The sequence below is a fragment of the Hyla sarda genome, chromosome 7, assembly GCF_029499605.1.
Source record: "Hyla sarda isolate aHylSar1 chromosome 7, aHylSar1.hap1, whole genome shotgun sequence".
Lineage (NCBI taxonomy): Eukaryota > Metazoa > Chordata > Amphibia > Anura > Hylidae > Hyla > Hyla sarda.
In genome coordinates this window covers 26,860,652-26,878,232 of record NC_079195.1, presented here as the reverse complement: position 1 = coordinate 26,878,232, position 17,581 = coordinate 26,860,652, and the positions used below count along the sequence as shown (strand labels likewise).

General features: G+C 41.2%; 1 protein-coding gene across 1 annotated transcript in view; it reads left to right on the top strand.

Moving 5' to 3' along the window:
• LOC130283382 (alpha-2-macroglobulin-like protein 1) overlaps nt 1-17,581 on the top strand; it is a 454,342-nt gene that overhangs the window by 183,922 nt on the left and 252,839 nt on the right. The window contains exon 5 of the mRNA XM_056532791.1: nt 2,958-3,107. Coding sequence (XP_056388766.1) covers nt 2,958-3,107 — 150 coding nt within the window. The remainder of the gene's footprint in view (nt 1-2,957; nt 3,108-17,581) is intronic.

Genomic DNA, 17,581 nt, shown 5'->3' with positions numbered 1-17,581 from the left:
GGAATTCGTAGCTGTTTCTTTTCGAAAAACAGTAGTCTGTACATTTCTGTCTTTTGTGACCCAAATTTTTAGATCCAGGAACACCATACTTTCAGCACTGATGGAGCTCGTGAATCTAAGTCCTAATTGATTTTCATTAAGCTCCCTCACAAAGGCCTCAAATTTTTCTTTTGTGGACGACCAAATGATCAGGATGTCGTCAATGAATCTAAGCCACAATGTTATGTGGCTAGTCCATGACGACATCCTGTCATTGAACAGCTCTTGGTCCTCCCACCAGCCGAGATACAGGTCAATAACAATATCTACAAACAAGTTAAATGAAACAGACCATGATCTATGAAAAATATGCAACTATCAAATAAATTATTAAATGTAACAGTTGTCAATAACAATATCTACAAACAAGTTAAATGTAACAGATCACGATCTATGAAAAACATGCAACTATCAAATAAATATAAGTAATAGAAACAAGAGAACACGCTACCCAGCAGTTAAAGAGTTAAAATGCAGCTGGAACCCAAGAAAAGCGACCTGTCCACTGACTATCCAGAGCTCAGAACGAGGGCTGAACAGCACACCTGAGCATAGAAGACACTCCCCTCATAGCCATACCTGTGAGAGTCCAGCCACGGCAATAGAGAGTGCAGGTTCTATGTGCAGGCTGGAGATTGGCGGACCAGAGTAATAGGCGGAGTGAAGGAGGAGTTATTGGATATAAAGCACGGCGGGAAAATCTAATGGAGTATGGTCGGCATCAGAGCCGCACAGATGAAAAAGGATGCAAGCCAAGAGTTGGAAAGCCGCAACAAGGTCCCTGAAGAATCGCATAGAGGAAACACGTAGGATCGGCACATAATGCATACCTAAAGCTCCAAGGACGAAAAAAGATGCACCTTACCTCCTAGAAGAAAAAAAGCTAAGTGGCATGTGCAATAATTAATAGTGCAATAATAGACTGTGGACAGTGCAATATTCCAGTGCAATAAGTGATTGTGGACATTATATACAATATACTCACCAAAATGCACTAGTCATCATTACATTTATGGATACATTTGATTGCCCCAGCTATAAAGGAGGAACATGCCAACAAGAGACATTTTGCACATAGCCACTTTGCAAAAAGTCAGTGCACAGCATAAATAACGCACGACATATGCACAGTCTGAACCCTGCCTGACATAATACTATAGAAGACAGAAGCAAGATACATGTCTCTTCAAGTATTTTATGTTGAAGGCTAGAAGAAGGGAGCTAAGGTGCGATCTACAATAATATATACACCCGATAAGTGTCTAACTAATTTTAAACAATAAAAGCAATTTTAAAAGGTTCCCTGTTCATCAGTTTATATAAAAAATTGGGAGACCTCCAAATCTAAAGACGGTTATACCGATCAGTGGTATACGAATATGTACATCATCTAAGAAAACAGGACCTAAAAACCCAACAAAGATGGCTCACAGGGCATGACGTCCTACCAGAACATAGGGGAACTCCCGAAACAGTGCAAACAAGCAGTAGAACGTCATAGTGAACAACAAGCTTCCTAATGAAGCACTAAGACAAAGAGTAAAAGTGGCTCTAGTATTGGGTAGAGCCTGTGATGTTATAAATGTAAGGTAACCATCCACCGCCCTCCAGCTCCCTTGGACAGTAGTGCAACTAAATGAGGAGATGGACAGTCCCAGGTCAGTTCAAACAGGAATGAGAGACCAACGAAAGTGGGCCAGCCATTAGTCCTGAACATCAAGTTCATCGTGCCCGGCATGTATGGTCCACAGCCAGGAAACAATCCCTGTAAGGCAATCAGGTTAATCAGGGGAATAGGAGAGGGAAAAGAAGAAGTACAAAAAGAGGGAAGACGAAAAGGCCAGAAAGAGGAGACAAAGGGGAAAAGGGCAAAAGAGAGGGGGGGGGGAGAAAAAGGGAGGCAGAAGGAGGAGAAGGCCATGAAAGAGGAGGAGAAAGGGCCAAAGAGAGTGGAGAGGAGAAGCATGGCAACAGCATCAGACCACTCAGAAAGCATCAAGTGGCAGCCAAAGGAGAGAAGTCCACATTTCAGCGAGGTGAAGGGCGCCTCTGTCTCCACACCCATTCATCCGCCTCAGCAGGGGAATTAAAGAATATAGTTCTGTCGCAGTCCACGACCCGCAGGCGGACTGGATAGGCCATGGAATAGGCGATATTATGGTCCCTCAGTCAGGATGCTGAAATCACGGGCTCAGTGCGGGAGCTACTCCAACATGCAACCGCTCTGCTCACAGGTCAGGCCACGCCCCCCCCTCCATTTCTGACTTTACTAGTACTGCTGTATCAATGAGACTGCTCTAGCTTGTGACTATATTGGGAATTATGACCTTGGAATTCTCCTGCAGATAAACCAATATATATATTTGCAGGGGTAAAGTGTAAAGATAAGGAGATTCTTTAGGGTATGTGCACCTCGCGGAGGTTGTGCACTAAATGTATACTTAGAAATTTCCACCAGGAAATTCAGCCTGGATTCTGCATGCAGCAGCCTCACATTGCTGTGAAAAGGAGGCTGCAGCTCAGTTCACAAATCCATGAGCAAAGTCCATGGATTTGTGAACTTTGAATTTTGTGACTTTTTTTTGTGGCAAATTCCCACACGAAATAAGCACATACCCTCAGACACCGCACCCATGTCCAACCAGCACCGAATACAGGGTAGAGAATTCATTTCCCCAGTACATGACTGTAAAACAGCATAAAACATGTAACAACATTTGTTGATAAAAAAAACTGTTCAAATAATTTTTATTTAATTTATTGTGTTTTTTATGTTTTTCTTCACTTCTTAACATTCCCATCAAAGCCTCACTGGTTTTCTAGCCATTTATTCAATATGTAAATCTTCACTATATCACATAAAGAGACTTTACATTATCTTCTTAACCCTTCATGCCTGTTGTCTTCTTCTCTGGCAGGTCTTGTTGAAGTTTGCAAAGACAGAAGCCAGCCCAAAGGAACAGATATATATCAATATCAAAGCCTCAGCTGGATCTTGGTGCTCGATCCGAGCTGTGGATAAAAGTGTTCAGATCAATAATGAAGACAAGGAGTTGACTACAGATACAGTTAAGAGCCTAATCTAAAATAAAATACAATTGTATACTATTGTGCATACAGTAAGTCAATGTGCCATAACATAGAAATAGATATACTACATGTTAGCATACACATTAGCCTCAGGCAATCATGTCAGACAGCACTTTAATGGGGTTATCCGGACAAAGAGCAGCATCCGCATTAGAATAGAATGCAGGTGCTGCGCTTTGGCTGGATAACCCCTTTAAGCTACTCATACAAAGTTATTTGTCGGCCAAAAAAATGGTCCCTGACCTCTCTATAAAAAAAAAAAAAAAAAAGCCAACGTGATGAAACACATCACCGTGATAATAACACTGAACATTTATATTAATGGTTCAATTAAATATGGATTATATTTTAACATTATATCTTCCTTGTGGTTAAATAGCAACAAAGTAAAAGGAGCGTGCATCTGCCCTGTTAATACAGTTTTCGTGAATATTATTGGATTTATCAAACATGTATTATAGATTCCTAGTTATACGATAGCAGCAAAGTAATTAGTGCCTGCAAGTGACACGCATTGCTCTGTACACAGAGTGTTTGTTAATGTTATTGGTTTCAACAAAATATTGTACAAATGAACAACACTCCTAGAAAAAGAAACGGAGCACTCACATGATCAGTATCCTTCGGGACAGGTTGTCAGTTGGAATCCCCCATCGGGGGTCTTCAGCAGGGAGGCAGTAGGTGGAATTGGGGGAGCTCAGACGCCGGCCACGATCCGTATCGCGCCAATGGGCGCTTCGTCAGGCCGTACAATTGTCATTGCGTTCCTCCACGTTTTTAACTCATGCTGTGAAAAAAGAAAAACAGGTGACTGGAAACGTACTAACGAGTGAGGATTAACTCATAATGTGCCCAACGTAACCAATAAGGTGAGTTATAAAACGGAGATAGGGAGAAACTATCATGTGAACAGAGTCCAATGAAAGAGATAAAATAGCATTACAAAGGCTCCAAATTCATTTTAATCATTTAGTTCAATAGGACCTGTGGCCTCTACTCTTAAAGGAAATCTGTCATCAGCATCACCTGCACTAAGCCTGTTACAAAGGCTTGTAGTGCGGGTGATGCTGATTAAAACGCTATGTACCTTATTAAAAACCGAGCAATGGATGTTTAGAAATCTTTATATTTACTTACCTGTCAATCACAGGCTTGGGGCTCAGTTACGTCAGCGGGACTTGGGACTCGGAAGCGGAACTCGGCCGGCCATTGATGTAAAGTTTCCTGTGATATAAAGTTTTTACAAGTGCGCATGTTAACGCTAGTGCTAGTATTGTTCTTGTTGTTTTTTTCTTTTGCTTTTAAATAATGTTGTATAATTTTGTTCCGTTTGTAGATTATAATACGTTTTTCTTTAGTGATGTCTGCAACGTCTGGGTCACTATGTAAGATAAAGCAGTTGGCATAGATGGATTTTCTTATTTTCTCATTCAAGGGTCCATTTTTCAAAGAAAAAATAGCTCTTTGTATGTTTTCTTTTTTGTTTTTTTCTTTAACTCTTTGCGGGGATATCCTCTAGCAACTAGACATTCTTCCAATTCATCTGCTTGTTTAAAAAAAACAGTGGGTCTGTATTTATTCTTTTTAGACGTACTAGCTGACTGACTTGTAATGGTGTATAGCAATTCTATTTGGTTTCCTCCGAAGACTGAAGTGAACAACATGTTCATTTCGTTAATGTTGATTAGGTATGTGACAAATTCTACAAATTGGGCTGCTGTATCTGACCATATCACTTGGATGTGGTCCACATATCTTAACATTAATTTTATATGTTTGAGGAATGGGTTCAGAGGTGTGAAGATATAGTACTGTTCAAAAATTTCTAAAAAAAAATGTTGGCCAGCGAACATGATATTGTGGTCCCCATCCTGGACCCCTGTAATTGTCTAAACCATTTCCCTTCATTTTGGAAGTAGTTATTGGTTAGAATTAATGTTACTGCTTCTCCAATTAAATTAGCAAATTCTATAGATTTTTCCGTAGAGGCGAGAAACGTTTTGAGAGCTTGCACACCCGCATCTTGAGGGATGCCGGTGTACAGGCTCTCCATGTCTATAGAGGCTAAACTATAGCCTTTTGACCAAACAAAATCATCCAAGGCCTTGATGAGATCACCTGAATCTTTCAAAAAAGGTAGGAATCTGTTTAAGAAGGGGAAAATCAGCCATTCTATATAGCCTGAAAGTGCTTGTGTGGGGGATCCAATTGCAGCCACTATGGGACGTCCAGGAGGACGGAGTTGTTTTTATGCATTTTTGACAACATGTAAATGTGTGGTTTAGATGTATTTTCGGGAATTAGTTTATTTGCAGTTTGTTTTTTTACTTATCATTTTTTAATCTACTGATTTTCTTAAGAAACTGCGGACTCTTCCTAAGATTTTACTAGTGGGGTCACCATTCAGTTGTTCATATATTTGGGTATTATTTAGTTGGATATTTAATTCATTGTCATTATCTCTTTTCCACCACACTACTACAGAGCCGCCTTATTTTCTCCCACCCAGTCTAGCGGCAACTGCTCCTTTTTGGCAATGTTAAAATAAGCTTTTGGGTAAATTAACGCTTTAATGTCCCGACACACTGCCTGATAGAATAAGTCTATAAGACTTCCAGGAATGGTTGGAGGATTAAACGTGGATTGGTTACCACCTCAAAAGAATCTTTTTTCTAGATCTTCCTCCTGTGTGACGAGAGCTCCCTCTCCTAGAAGACTATACACATATACAGAATCTTATGGAACTATGGGACGAAGGAGAGGGAAATCACGTCACACAGGAGTAATATAGAGAAAAAAGAGAATGACGATTGTATGGCCTGACAAAGCACCCATTTGCGCGATATGGACCGTGGCCGGCGTCTGAGCTCCTCCAATTCCACCTACCGCCTCCCTGCTGAAGACCCCCGATGGGGGATTCCAACTGACAACCTGTACCGAAGGATACTAATCGTGTGAGTGCCCCATTTCTTTTTCTTGGAGTGTTGTTCATTCATGTACACCCCCACTCCGTTTAGCACTCCTATATGATTACTGCTATATTCATATAGTGTCTTATCCAGTGCCAATCCTCCCGTATTCTACTTCTGCTCTTTTTTCTGGTTGTAATATACAAAATATTTTACAATTCTAAAAAAATATGTCTGGTAAAGGAAATGTTGCTCTGTTTTCAGATCTCTGTCTCTGCTTCTCCCCTACTGCTATGCAGATGGAAAGCACTAGCCACGAGCAGGAGTTGTGTTGTGGTCAGGCTTTGGAGCGTGTTGCTGAGGTGGTGGAGGGGGATGCAGTGGCTGAGCATAGCACTAGTGGGACTGGTGGCAGTAGGCATAGTGGGCATACTTTAAGGCATAATGGTGGATGTGCTGAGATGGAACAAGGAGGCCACGATCACACATCAGAGTGGTTGGGATGATGTAGAAGCTTTAAAGAGGAGGATGTCAGCAGACCTGTTGGTTTGAGCAGCTCAGGAGCAAGTGACGTCGACGCTGGTGCTGGATCTGCAGGCTTAAGAAAAAATGTTTTAGGAAATTCTTTACTATTGTAACGCCCCACAAGTGGCAGCCGGCCAGGCAGAATGGGGTAAAACTGACACTTAGAGATAGCTCCAGACACAGCAATGCTGATAATGGTGTTTATTTACAAAGTGCAAACAGAGTCCAAGACAAAAGGCAAATCCAATAACAGGCAGGGGTCAGAAGATGACAGGACAGGCAGGTTACAAAGACCTTAGCAGTCCAGGTAAACTCCAGGATGAGCAAACAAACTTGCTGAGGCCCACAACAACAGGTGTGGCCTCTTTAAAGGCTTGCTGGGACTTGCAGTAGTTAGACAGACTTTGGTGCAGGCCACGGTGACTAAACATTAGACTTGACTTGACTGACTTAATGACTGACAATTAGATGACTTTGGCTTACTTGCAATTGACAGGTGGCTGCAGACTTCAGGCTTGAGGCCTCCAATGCTCTGGACACACAGACTGAGACGACTTGACTGCACTGGACCTCAGGAACTAAGAGCATGGAAAGAGAGAGATTGCAGCCCCTCCCCTGGTTATATAGGGGGGCTGTGCAAGGAGCCCATAGGTCACTTGGTGGGTCACCTGGACACTAGTGCCTCCTGGGTAACAATCACATGGTATAACACTTAAGGAAACAGTACATTATTAATATCACAACTTATATACACAGGGGATAATACATAAAGGGACCCTGGGGACATGAAGAGACTTTGCCTTACAGAGCAAGAGAAGTACGGGGAAACACCATCCCGTACTGGGCCAACACATTTACAAAGTGCAATAAATGTCTGTTTACAAAGTGCATATACAAAGGCAAATCCAATAACAGACAGGGGTCAGAAGATGACAGGTATCAGGACAGGCAGGTTACAAAGACCTTAGCAGTTCAGGTAAACTCCAGGATGAGCAAACAAACTCGCTGAGGTCCACAACAACAGGTGTGGCCTCTTTAAATAGGGATTGCCTTCCAACAAATGGAAGGGAAACCACTTGGGAGCGTACGCTAGCCCTATAAGACAAAGCCAGTGGTCATGTGTGGCCCTAGTGGAAAGAACAGCAAGACACAGATCGTACCAGGCAATGAAACGGGAACATGGCACCCAGAATGTCGCACGGCGCTGGTAAGACCCTTGTTCTTGCCAAACAGCAGCGTTACAACTATATTACCAGATGCAGAAAGGAGGCACACTGCTCTATCTGCAGAGAGAAAGTAAGGCACAGGCAGGGTCCAAATTTAGGAATCAGGCCTCTAAGTCAGCACATGAAGAGGCATCACATGAAGAGGCATCACAAAACCTAGTCTTCCAATGGCTACAGCTAACACTACCTCTTTACTCCTTAGAATGTTTTGACCTTAATGACCAAGGCAAATTTTGATTTATATATTTAGCATTTTCTGTAAAAATTTTTTAGCAGAATTAGCATTTTTCTAGATTTTACATTTTCTGCTCATACGATAGTCATGCTGCACCAAATTAATCAATAATTCACATCTACAATATGTCTACTTTATGTTCCTATCATCTGATAAACAATCTTCTACTTTTTTTAGAATGTTAGATGATTTATAAGTTTATCAGCAATTTTCCAGATTAAAAAAAAATTCAAAATCAGATTTTTCAGGGACCAGTTCCTTTCTGAAGTGGAACTTAGGGGCCTGTACATTATATACCCCCCATAAATCACCCCGTTTTAAAAACTGCAGCCCTTAAAGTAGTCAGACTGAAAATAAAGATGTTTATTAACGCTTTAGGCATTTCACAGAAATTAAAGCAAAGTGGAGGCCGAATTTTTAAATGAAATTTTTTGGCAGATGCAATGCAGACCCCATGTAAAACAGCAGAAAATAGCCTACAAAAGGGGAAATATTTAAAATATAGGAAGAATATACTAAAAGGGGAGAAATAATAAGGATAACAATAAGAATAATGATAAAATATGAGGTATTAAAATCACAATAGCAAGCAGTAAACATATCTTGTATGTTGCAGCAAGAAAGAGAAAGATGCAGTTAGCAGCAACAGTTTTATGGACTATGCTACATAGTGATTGGATGCCTGTCTATCCTTCAGTTGCATATTCATACTTTTTTCTGTTATATGATTGGTCGCTGCTGGAGTAGTAGAAGAAAGTGATTTGCATAATATGAGTCTCTTGCCTTGTGATAAAATCCTTTTTTTTTTTGTGCAACACAGTAGGAGTTGACAAAAAAAAATACAACTTAAGATGTATTCCCAAAATTCTGACGTATTTACAAATATCCCATATGTGGACTTTGTGCGCTACGTGTCTCACACACAGGCCTCAGACATGAAGGCGTGCTGTGTGAATTTTGGGGCCTCCTTTTAGTTTAGGATAGTTTTTTGGCATCAAGTAAAATTGCGGGGCCTTGGGGTGCAAATATTTTTTGGAGACAAGTTGATGCTTTTATTGGTTCCATTTTGGGGTACATGTGATACTCATTTTTTACTTTATTTTTTATGGGGTGGTATACATAAAAAAAATCTATTCTGTGATTGTTTTTTATAAATTTTTTAGGTCCTTCTTCATGCGGTGTAAATGACATGTTAACTTTACTTTGCAGGTTCATACGATTATGGCAATACCAAATTTATATACTTTGTGGGATATTTATCAAAGTTGTCTATGTCCCGCATCAATATAGACCAAACTACAGAGGGTTAGGCTGGTCTATTGTGCACCTAATTTATCAAAAGGCACACAGCTCTTGATGAATTCTGCACACTGACTTCGGGATCTATGCTTTAGATTGTATTTAAACCTGCTCTAGCATGGTCTGACATTTTGGCATACTTTCAGCCGATGCGACTTGTCGCTGAAAAGTAACTTTTGATAAATTCAGCACCAATGCATTTTTCTGTCTAAAATAGACTAGAATGCATCATGTTCTAAAAATCCTCTAAAGAAAAAGTGGCAGAAAAGCAACACATATTTAGACTGCGACTTTCTGTGCAACAAATGTAGATAGGAAAAAACAGTCTAAATCCTTTGATAAACATCCCCCTTTGCTTTTATATTTTAGTCCATTTATAGCATAAAAACTATTTTTGTAAAAAAAAAAATCATGTTTGTAAGTTGTCGTATTCTGTATTCTGTGGGCCATAACTTTTTTTTGAGGGACATGTTGAGGTTTTTGGGGGGGGGATTATTTTTGGGTGTATTTTGGGGTGTATTATAAATATTTTTAATGTAATTACTTTTTTTTCAAATTTTTTTATTTTATTTTTTTCAAATTTTTTATTTTTCAATTTTTTTCACATTTTCTAACCTTTTTCTTTTCTTTTTGTTTTTTAAACTACTATACACATAATTCAATGGAGTATACATCTGTACGCCATTAAATTATGCCTTTGTCTGTCAATTTTAGGCTGCATTCACACTGCATTTTACCTATACGTGGACCGGATTCGGCTGGGGGACGGGAAAACTGGGCGCTCCTGTATCCCAGCAGACCCGTCCCCCTTCTCATTCATTTGAATGAACTGACCGGAGTCAAACAGCAACTCCGGTCGGCTCATTTCTAACCCGTATCTGGTTTTGTGACCGGACCTTAAACCGTAGAATACTACAGTTTTAGGTGTGGTCACAAAACCGGATTCGGGACAAAAATGAGCCGACCGGAGTCACTGTTTGACTCTGGTCAGCTCATTAAAGTGAGCCTTAGGTAAAGACTGATCTGCTCCTGTTGCCATGACAACCATCAGCGCTCTGTGACAGAGGGAGCTCCCTTCTTCTGTTTCCCTAATAGACACTGCGGTTACAGTGAACACAGTGTCTACAGGGTTAACTCAGGATTGGAGCGATAGAGGAGAGGGGGAAGGAGGAGACCCCGGTCAGACCTCTGCTATTGGTCAGTCTGTACTGACGGATCAATAGCAGCGATCATCGGCCAGGGACCGCTGCGATTGGTGCCTGGCCGGCTTCAGGGAGGCTTGGCTGTGCAGCACAGCCAAGCTCAATAAACTGTTACAACACCCGACAGCCCTGTGACAGTTCACATCCTTCAGGTACATATATGTGTTGTTGTGTGTTGCACTGACGTTGAGGAAGGTTAAAACACAAATTTTATTGACTCAAAAAAAAATCAAAAAAAGTGTGATAAATGAAAAAAAGAGGTGCGCTCTTGGTGTAATACTGTGGGATGTTATAGTGAGGTGTATGGATAAATTGCACCTTACCGTATGGTGTTGTACTGAGAGTACAACACCTTGGATGGCATGTAGACTCGCTTGGGTCGATAACAGGTGGCAGCCTCGGTGCAACTTCGCAGTCCGGTGGTTGCAATAATATGTAAAAAAAAACGAGAGACTTTCCGATGGGCGCCTTCCTTAATAACTGGAAATTGCCAAGAGTTTGGACAAGGCAATTTTATTGGAGATAATGCAACTTAAAAGTTTCGAATCCGGACCGGGTTCTTCGTCAGGCAGAATGATTTACAGAGAAAATGCGCCAGTTTTTAAATGCACAAGTAACACAACTGTTGCCGGGCATACATACATACATACACACACACGTTGAGTTTTATATATTTAGATTAATATACAATTTTTAATTGTTTATTCAATTTTTCTACACATTCATTGAGGGTGTGTTATGCATTTTGTCTATGTCACTCCATTCTATGGTATCCTTGGTCTGATATGTACTTTTTAAGAGGCAGATATAAATGCCCCTCTTTTTTTCTATTACTTCCCGTTCGGATTCATTATACTCTTGTATTTAGTCTGTAATGGGACCTGGTTTTTGGAACATTTATATGTCAGTCACTGTACCTCTTACACATACAAATGCTGGATTGCGCTGGTTACCTCATAGCCGCACCTTACTTGAAGTTTGCCCCTCTGTGTTCTGATCCGGAGTGGGCCGCTTTTCTAATGTCTCCAGTGCTGCAATAAGCGGAGGGTTATATAGTCCGAGCGCTTTCTGAACTAGTCGGAGCTTGAGATAAGCAGATGAGTACTTTGTAGCACATCACGTAATCAGCGGTCAGCATTGCTACTGCAATGCTACATTATAACAGCGAACTCTTCCGCTGAAACTGCTTTCACTTCGCTAGCATAATTATGTATTTCAGCGTCTCTGACATGTATCTAATCTAATTATGATTTTAATTACCTATGAACATGAATGTTTTAGATGCCTATGCACTTTTTTATATATATTGTATGAAAGTGATGTAACAATTCTCCTCCCCCTTTCACCCCGTGACCGGGCGGCAGTTGTGTTACTTGAGCATTTAAAAACTGGCGCATTTTCTCTGTAAATCATTCTGCCTGACGAAGAATCCAGTCCGGATTCGAAACTTTTAAGTTGCATTATCTCCAATAAAATTGCCTTGTCCAAACTCTTGGCAATTTCCAGTTATTAAGGAAGGCGCCCATCGGAAAGTCTCTCATTTTTTGTTCACATATTATTAAAAAAAGTGTGATGACATACATTGTACTAAACGGCTGCAATCCTTGCTATTTGCCACTAATATACTTAGATGCAGAGAAATTTTGGGTTGCCTCAAGTTATAACAATAGAAGCCGCCTCCATGCAGGTTTTTGCACAGTCCCAGTATCACAATACTGGTGTTATATGGTATATATTGTTCGTATGGGTTGCACAGTCCCGGAAAGGTATTGCCACAATTCAGACTGAGTATATCCGACCATTAGCATTGCATTGATAACAGCAATATCATATATGTGGTGATGCAGGAACTCAACCCTAATCACCACATACATGTACCTGATATTGCAGGAAGAGGTTAAACGCAGGTAATGATTCAGGATTCACAGAAACAGGTGTGAACACTAACAAAGACACAGGTTCACAAAACAGACACAAAGCTAGAGATGAAAACACTGACCACTGTACAGACAAAACACTGGTAAAAGCCATACAAGACTAAACTAATAAGTCATGGCTATACAAAGTACACATGCACAAACACAGACAAGAGTGCAAGGTGCAATAAAATAAGCAGCTGAGCCACAAAGGCTGGATGGAGTCCTGGAAATATAACCCACCAGCTGCTCATTGGTGAAAGACTGTGACTCTTACCTGACCAAGGAGAAAATACACAGACTGGTCAGGTGCGCTCATTACAGCTACTCCCAAAAGGGGAATATTTTTGGAACCCTTGGAAAAATCAATGCTGTCTTCTTAGCTGGGAAGACTAAAAAGGTGTTGTTACTCCAATAAAAAAAGAAAATTTTTGGAACCCGTAAAAAAAATAAAAAAAAATAAATAAACATTAAAAAAAAAAAGCAATTGGGCTCGGCAGACTAAAAAGCTGTTGATTGTTTGAAATAAAAAAAATAAAAAATCCACTTTATTACTGTGTAGAAAGTCAATAAAGGGTTTATCCACCATAAGTGGATTTTAATACTTACCTGCCAGAACTGGGTGTTTCCTGTTGGATTTTGTTCTCTAAACTACACATCCCACCGATACATGCTTGAAAGTTTAAGGCCACTTTCCTTCCTCCCACACATCAGCCACCCCAACCATTGAAACACAATGTTTTCTAACCAGGGGGCCTGCAGCTGTTGCAAATTTGAAGCAGGACAGGCTCCCTCTGATCACCTGACTATTGATGTCAGGTCTCGACGCACTGCAACCTGGGAAATCCCGAGACATGAGTAATTTTGTATGCTGTTAAAAATTAAAAGTTAAAAATTGTGAGACCACCGTCACACACAGGTACAGACACTAGATTATGAACTTGACTGACTTATAGCCCCTGTAGCATAGTCAAATAAAAAAAAATCATAGAATACCCCTTTAATTTCAAGCATACAGCCACTCCCCTAAAAGGTACAACTTTATGATTTTTTTTTCTAAATTTAAAAACCTTATTTAAAAATTTTTTAATTTTGTTTTACTGTCAAGAGGGTTTTCATTTTCCAATAAACATTCCCCTAAAGGGTGAATTTTAGAATTTATTTTTATTACCACAATTTAAAAACTCAACTTCATTTAAAAGATGTCAAACCTTTGTTAGGTTCTTCTCTATTTTATGCTAGCATCCCCAATCCTATTGCTACTTATTTTGAGATTGCAGAAAGCCACTGTGTCTTCCAATACCTCCGTGTGCATTTTAAAACCTGCAGGCATCTACCAACAAACAGGAATACTTGATGCCGCTTTATTTTAGTGTGAATAAGCCTAAACATTCTGAAGAAGAAGCTGTTAGTTACCATGGGTTAACATATGTTGCCATAACTGAGCTTTAAAGGGCTACTCAGGTAGAAATAAAAAAAAAATTAATCCACTTGTGTGAGAAAGTTAAACAGATTTGAAAATTACTTCTATTTAAAAATCTTAATCCTTTCAGTACTTCTCAGCTGCTGTATGCTCCACAGGAAGTTCTTTTCTAATTTATTTTCTGTCTGATCACATTGCTCTCTGCTGACACCCCTTTGCATGTCAGGAACTGTCCAGAGCAGAAACAAATCCCCGTATCAAGCCTGGTGGTCAGCAGAGAGCATTGTGGTCAGGCAGAAAAGAAATTCAAAAAGAAAAGAACTTCCCGTGGAGCATACAGCAGCTGATAACTACTGGAAGGATTAAGATTTTTCTAGAGAAGTAATTTACAAGTCTGTTTAACTTTCTGGCACCAGTTTTCTACAGGAGTACCCCTTTAAAAACACTTTTAAACTACTTAAATACATTACTAGTAGTGTTATACAGGGATCTATTAGGCAGCTTGTGTTCAGCGGCTTATTTTATTTATTGCTGGTTCATGTCGAACTGAATCGATGCGGCAAAACCAGGAAGTGAAACTATAAAAAAAAATGTGCTGAATGCTAGAAAAACATATACTATATAATTAGACAGATTTGTCACAGTACACTGCACTTTTGTCTCACACTAAAGAATATACATTCAGAAAATGGACCAAATGTAGTCACTCATAGATTATGTACACAGAAATAGGGGGGCTCAACCACAATATTGAAACAGGGTGCAACAGGGTATGAAAACATACACAACCTCCTCCAAGAAAAGTAACCACTGAATATAAAGTGCACACCACTGAATGAACAATTATATCACATGATTTTATTAAATATCAAAAAACAACATGCATAATGGTCACTCCCAAGATATGACCCCGTCCTGCTATTTAATAATAAGTCATGCACATTCTCCCAATTACTGTGTGGCATTAATATAACACAATACACAAAGTATTCAATAAATATATGGGAATTACTGATGCCTAATACTATACTGATGTGTAAAGAGATATATGCAATAATATTCAAGGCTATAGTATGTACAAAGTCATTATGCAGAACAAATCTGAACGTAGTCTAGCCAAGAATGAAGGTTAAGCAAAAACATCCCATAATGCAAGCATAGCAAACCAAACAGGAGCCAGTGATCCAGATGGTAGAGCAGGAGCAGGGCCACAAGAAACCCACGCGTTCAGTCGCAAGCGACTTTCTTGGCCGAGGAACACTCGGTGACCCATAGACTCTCCTAGGACGGGCAAAAACCAAGCGGACATGTCCAAATTAAAGAAGAAAGGTGGAGTCTCGCCTGCTCGGCTGCTCAAGATGGCGCCAGACTCACTCTCAGTACGACTCCCAAGAAGAAGGTGAGCCTGACAATGACACAGAGGGGTGCTCCCCAGCAGGGGTCAAGCTGAATTTTCTGAAATCCTTCATGAAGAAGGCTCTAGCTCAAGCGGTCAAACCGGTCATAGCAGAACTAGCCAAAATAAAAGCGGAGGTGCAAGCAGTTTGCTCCAGAACGGAAGCCTTGGAGGCGACCTGCGCCGCCCTATCCTTCCACTCCGCAGCAGTATCCAACCGCACGGAGCTTATGGAAGCACACCTCAATGCCACATACTCCCTCATTGAAGACCAGGAGAACAGGAGCCGACAAAAGAATATAAGATATATAAAGGCATACCTGAATTGTGGGCTGCAGATACTCTCAGAAAATTCCCTGCAACATCTTTTTGGGTTTTCTGGGTCTGGAGCGGGCTAAAGTGATCATGATAGAGAGGATCCATCGAGCGCTGAGACCAAAGCCGAAACCCTCTGGTCCCCCGAGGGATGTTATCCGCTGTCTTCTCTCTTTTGTTGATACAGCTGCTATTCTCCAAGCTGCAAGAGAAAAGATGCCTATCACCTACGCCGACATAGACCTGTATCAGGACATTGCCCCTCCACCCTTGTCAAGTGAAAGATGCTACGCCCGCTACTGGAACAACTGAGAGGTATGGGACTCCAATATGCCTGGCTGTTCCCATTCGGCCTGTCCATCTCCCACAACAACCTCCGCATCACGATCAGACCTGGATCTAGTCTGGCCCGCACTGGGTATAAAGCCTATAGAGATACCCTCCTGGCAGCCAGTAGCAGACCTGAAGCCGCTTCCTTCTTTGCCGAAGCCAGACGAATGAAAAATTGTGTCTCGCACCAAATCTAATAAAAGAAAGAACACGCCGCTTAAAGAGGGTCCTCCACCACGTTGAAGCCCCTGGTCATCTCCTGGAGTTTCCTGTTTTCGCTTTTGAGCTGAGTGGCACCCTGTCGACATTGTCTACAATGATATGTTCGTTTTCCCCTCTTGGGGACACCAGGTGTGACAATTTTAGGACCTAAGTGCCCAATTGCCTTCTTATCCCCGGTTTGCTCGTTGCCTTGCTCATCAGTTCCTGTGCGGCCCCACTCCACATTTCACTGGGCATCTCACCATGGCATCCACACCCCTGTCATCCCTCACGTCACCCCGATTTTACTGTGAACTCTGGCTGCAGACGTTGTGGGATCTACCCTCCCAACTCAAAACTCCCCCCCCCCCCCCCCCACTGTCTTCATTCTATGGACTGCTCCAGGTCATAGTTGGTTAACTGCAGCGGGGACGAGCAGGAGTGACTCTGTTATTTAGCTAAACTTTTAGTGTTTGCTCTCCCTATATGGCACCTGACCTATTAGGAATATTATGCCTTTCTGTCTTGTATGTTAATTTGCCTTACATGCACCTGCTGACTTCTTTCTTCTCTCTTCTTTTCCTTCTTGGTTGATTACAGCTTCTCTATTCCTTCTTCATAATCCAATCCTATAATTATTCCCTTCTCTCTTTCCCAACCTACCTCCTGCCCCCCCCCCCTACCTCTTCCCTCCCGCCCTTTCTCTTCCCCCCAGGCTCTCCCCCTCCCTCCCCTCTCACCTGACATCTTCTCTTTTCTATTTTGTCTTTCTTTGTATTATTGAGTTCTTATGTAATGTTTAGTATACCTGATTCCATATGATGCCTTGGCTGAGATGTATATGATCCATGCTACTTGTTACAATATTAGAGTGTTCCTCTGACCATCGTCACTAGAGATGAGTGAACTTTAGAAAAATTCTATTTGGTCTATTCGCCGAATTGTTTGAAACAATTTGCGGCGAATCTATATTAAAAACGGCTATTTCTGGCCTACAGAGAGCCTCATGAGGGGTGTAGAACACTTTGCTGTGTTCTAACATGCATATTGAGTGTGTTGGGGTAGTTAAATACTAATGTTATTCAGAATGAAATGCAGATTACAGGCATCACTTTTAGAATCACTGCCGCAGAGCGGCACAATAACAGAGCCTGGAGGTGGCATCAGTATGAGGAGAACATATAGTGGCTGAATGACACAGCGTGGAGGGTTTGGCAGCATGAGGAGACCATATAGTGGCTGAATGACACAGCGTGGAGGTGTTGGCAGCATGGGGACACCATATAGTGGCTGAATGACATAGCTTGGATGAGGCTGAAGCATTAGGAGACATATACTGGCTGAATGACACAGCGTGGAGGTGTTGGCAGCATGAGGAGACCATATAGTGGCTGAATGGCACAGTGTTGAGGGTTTGGCAGCATGAGGAGACCATATAGTGGCTGAATGACACAGGCTGGAGCTGGCAGCAGCAT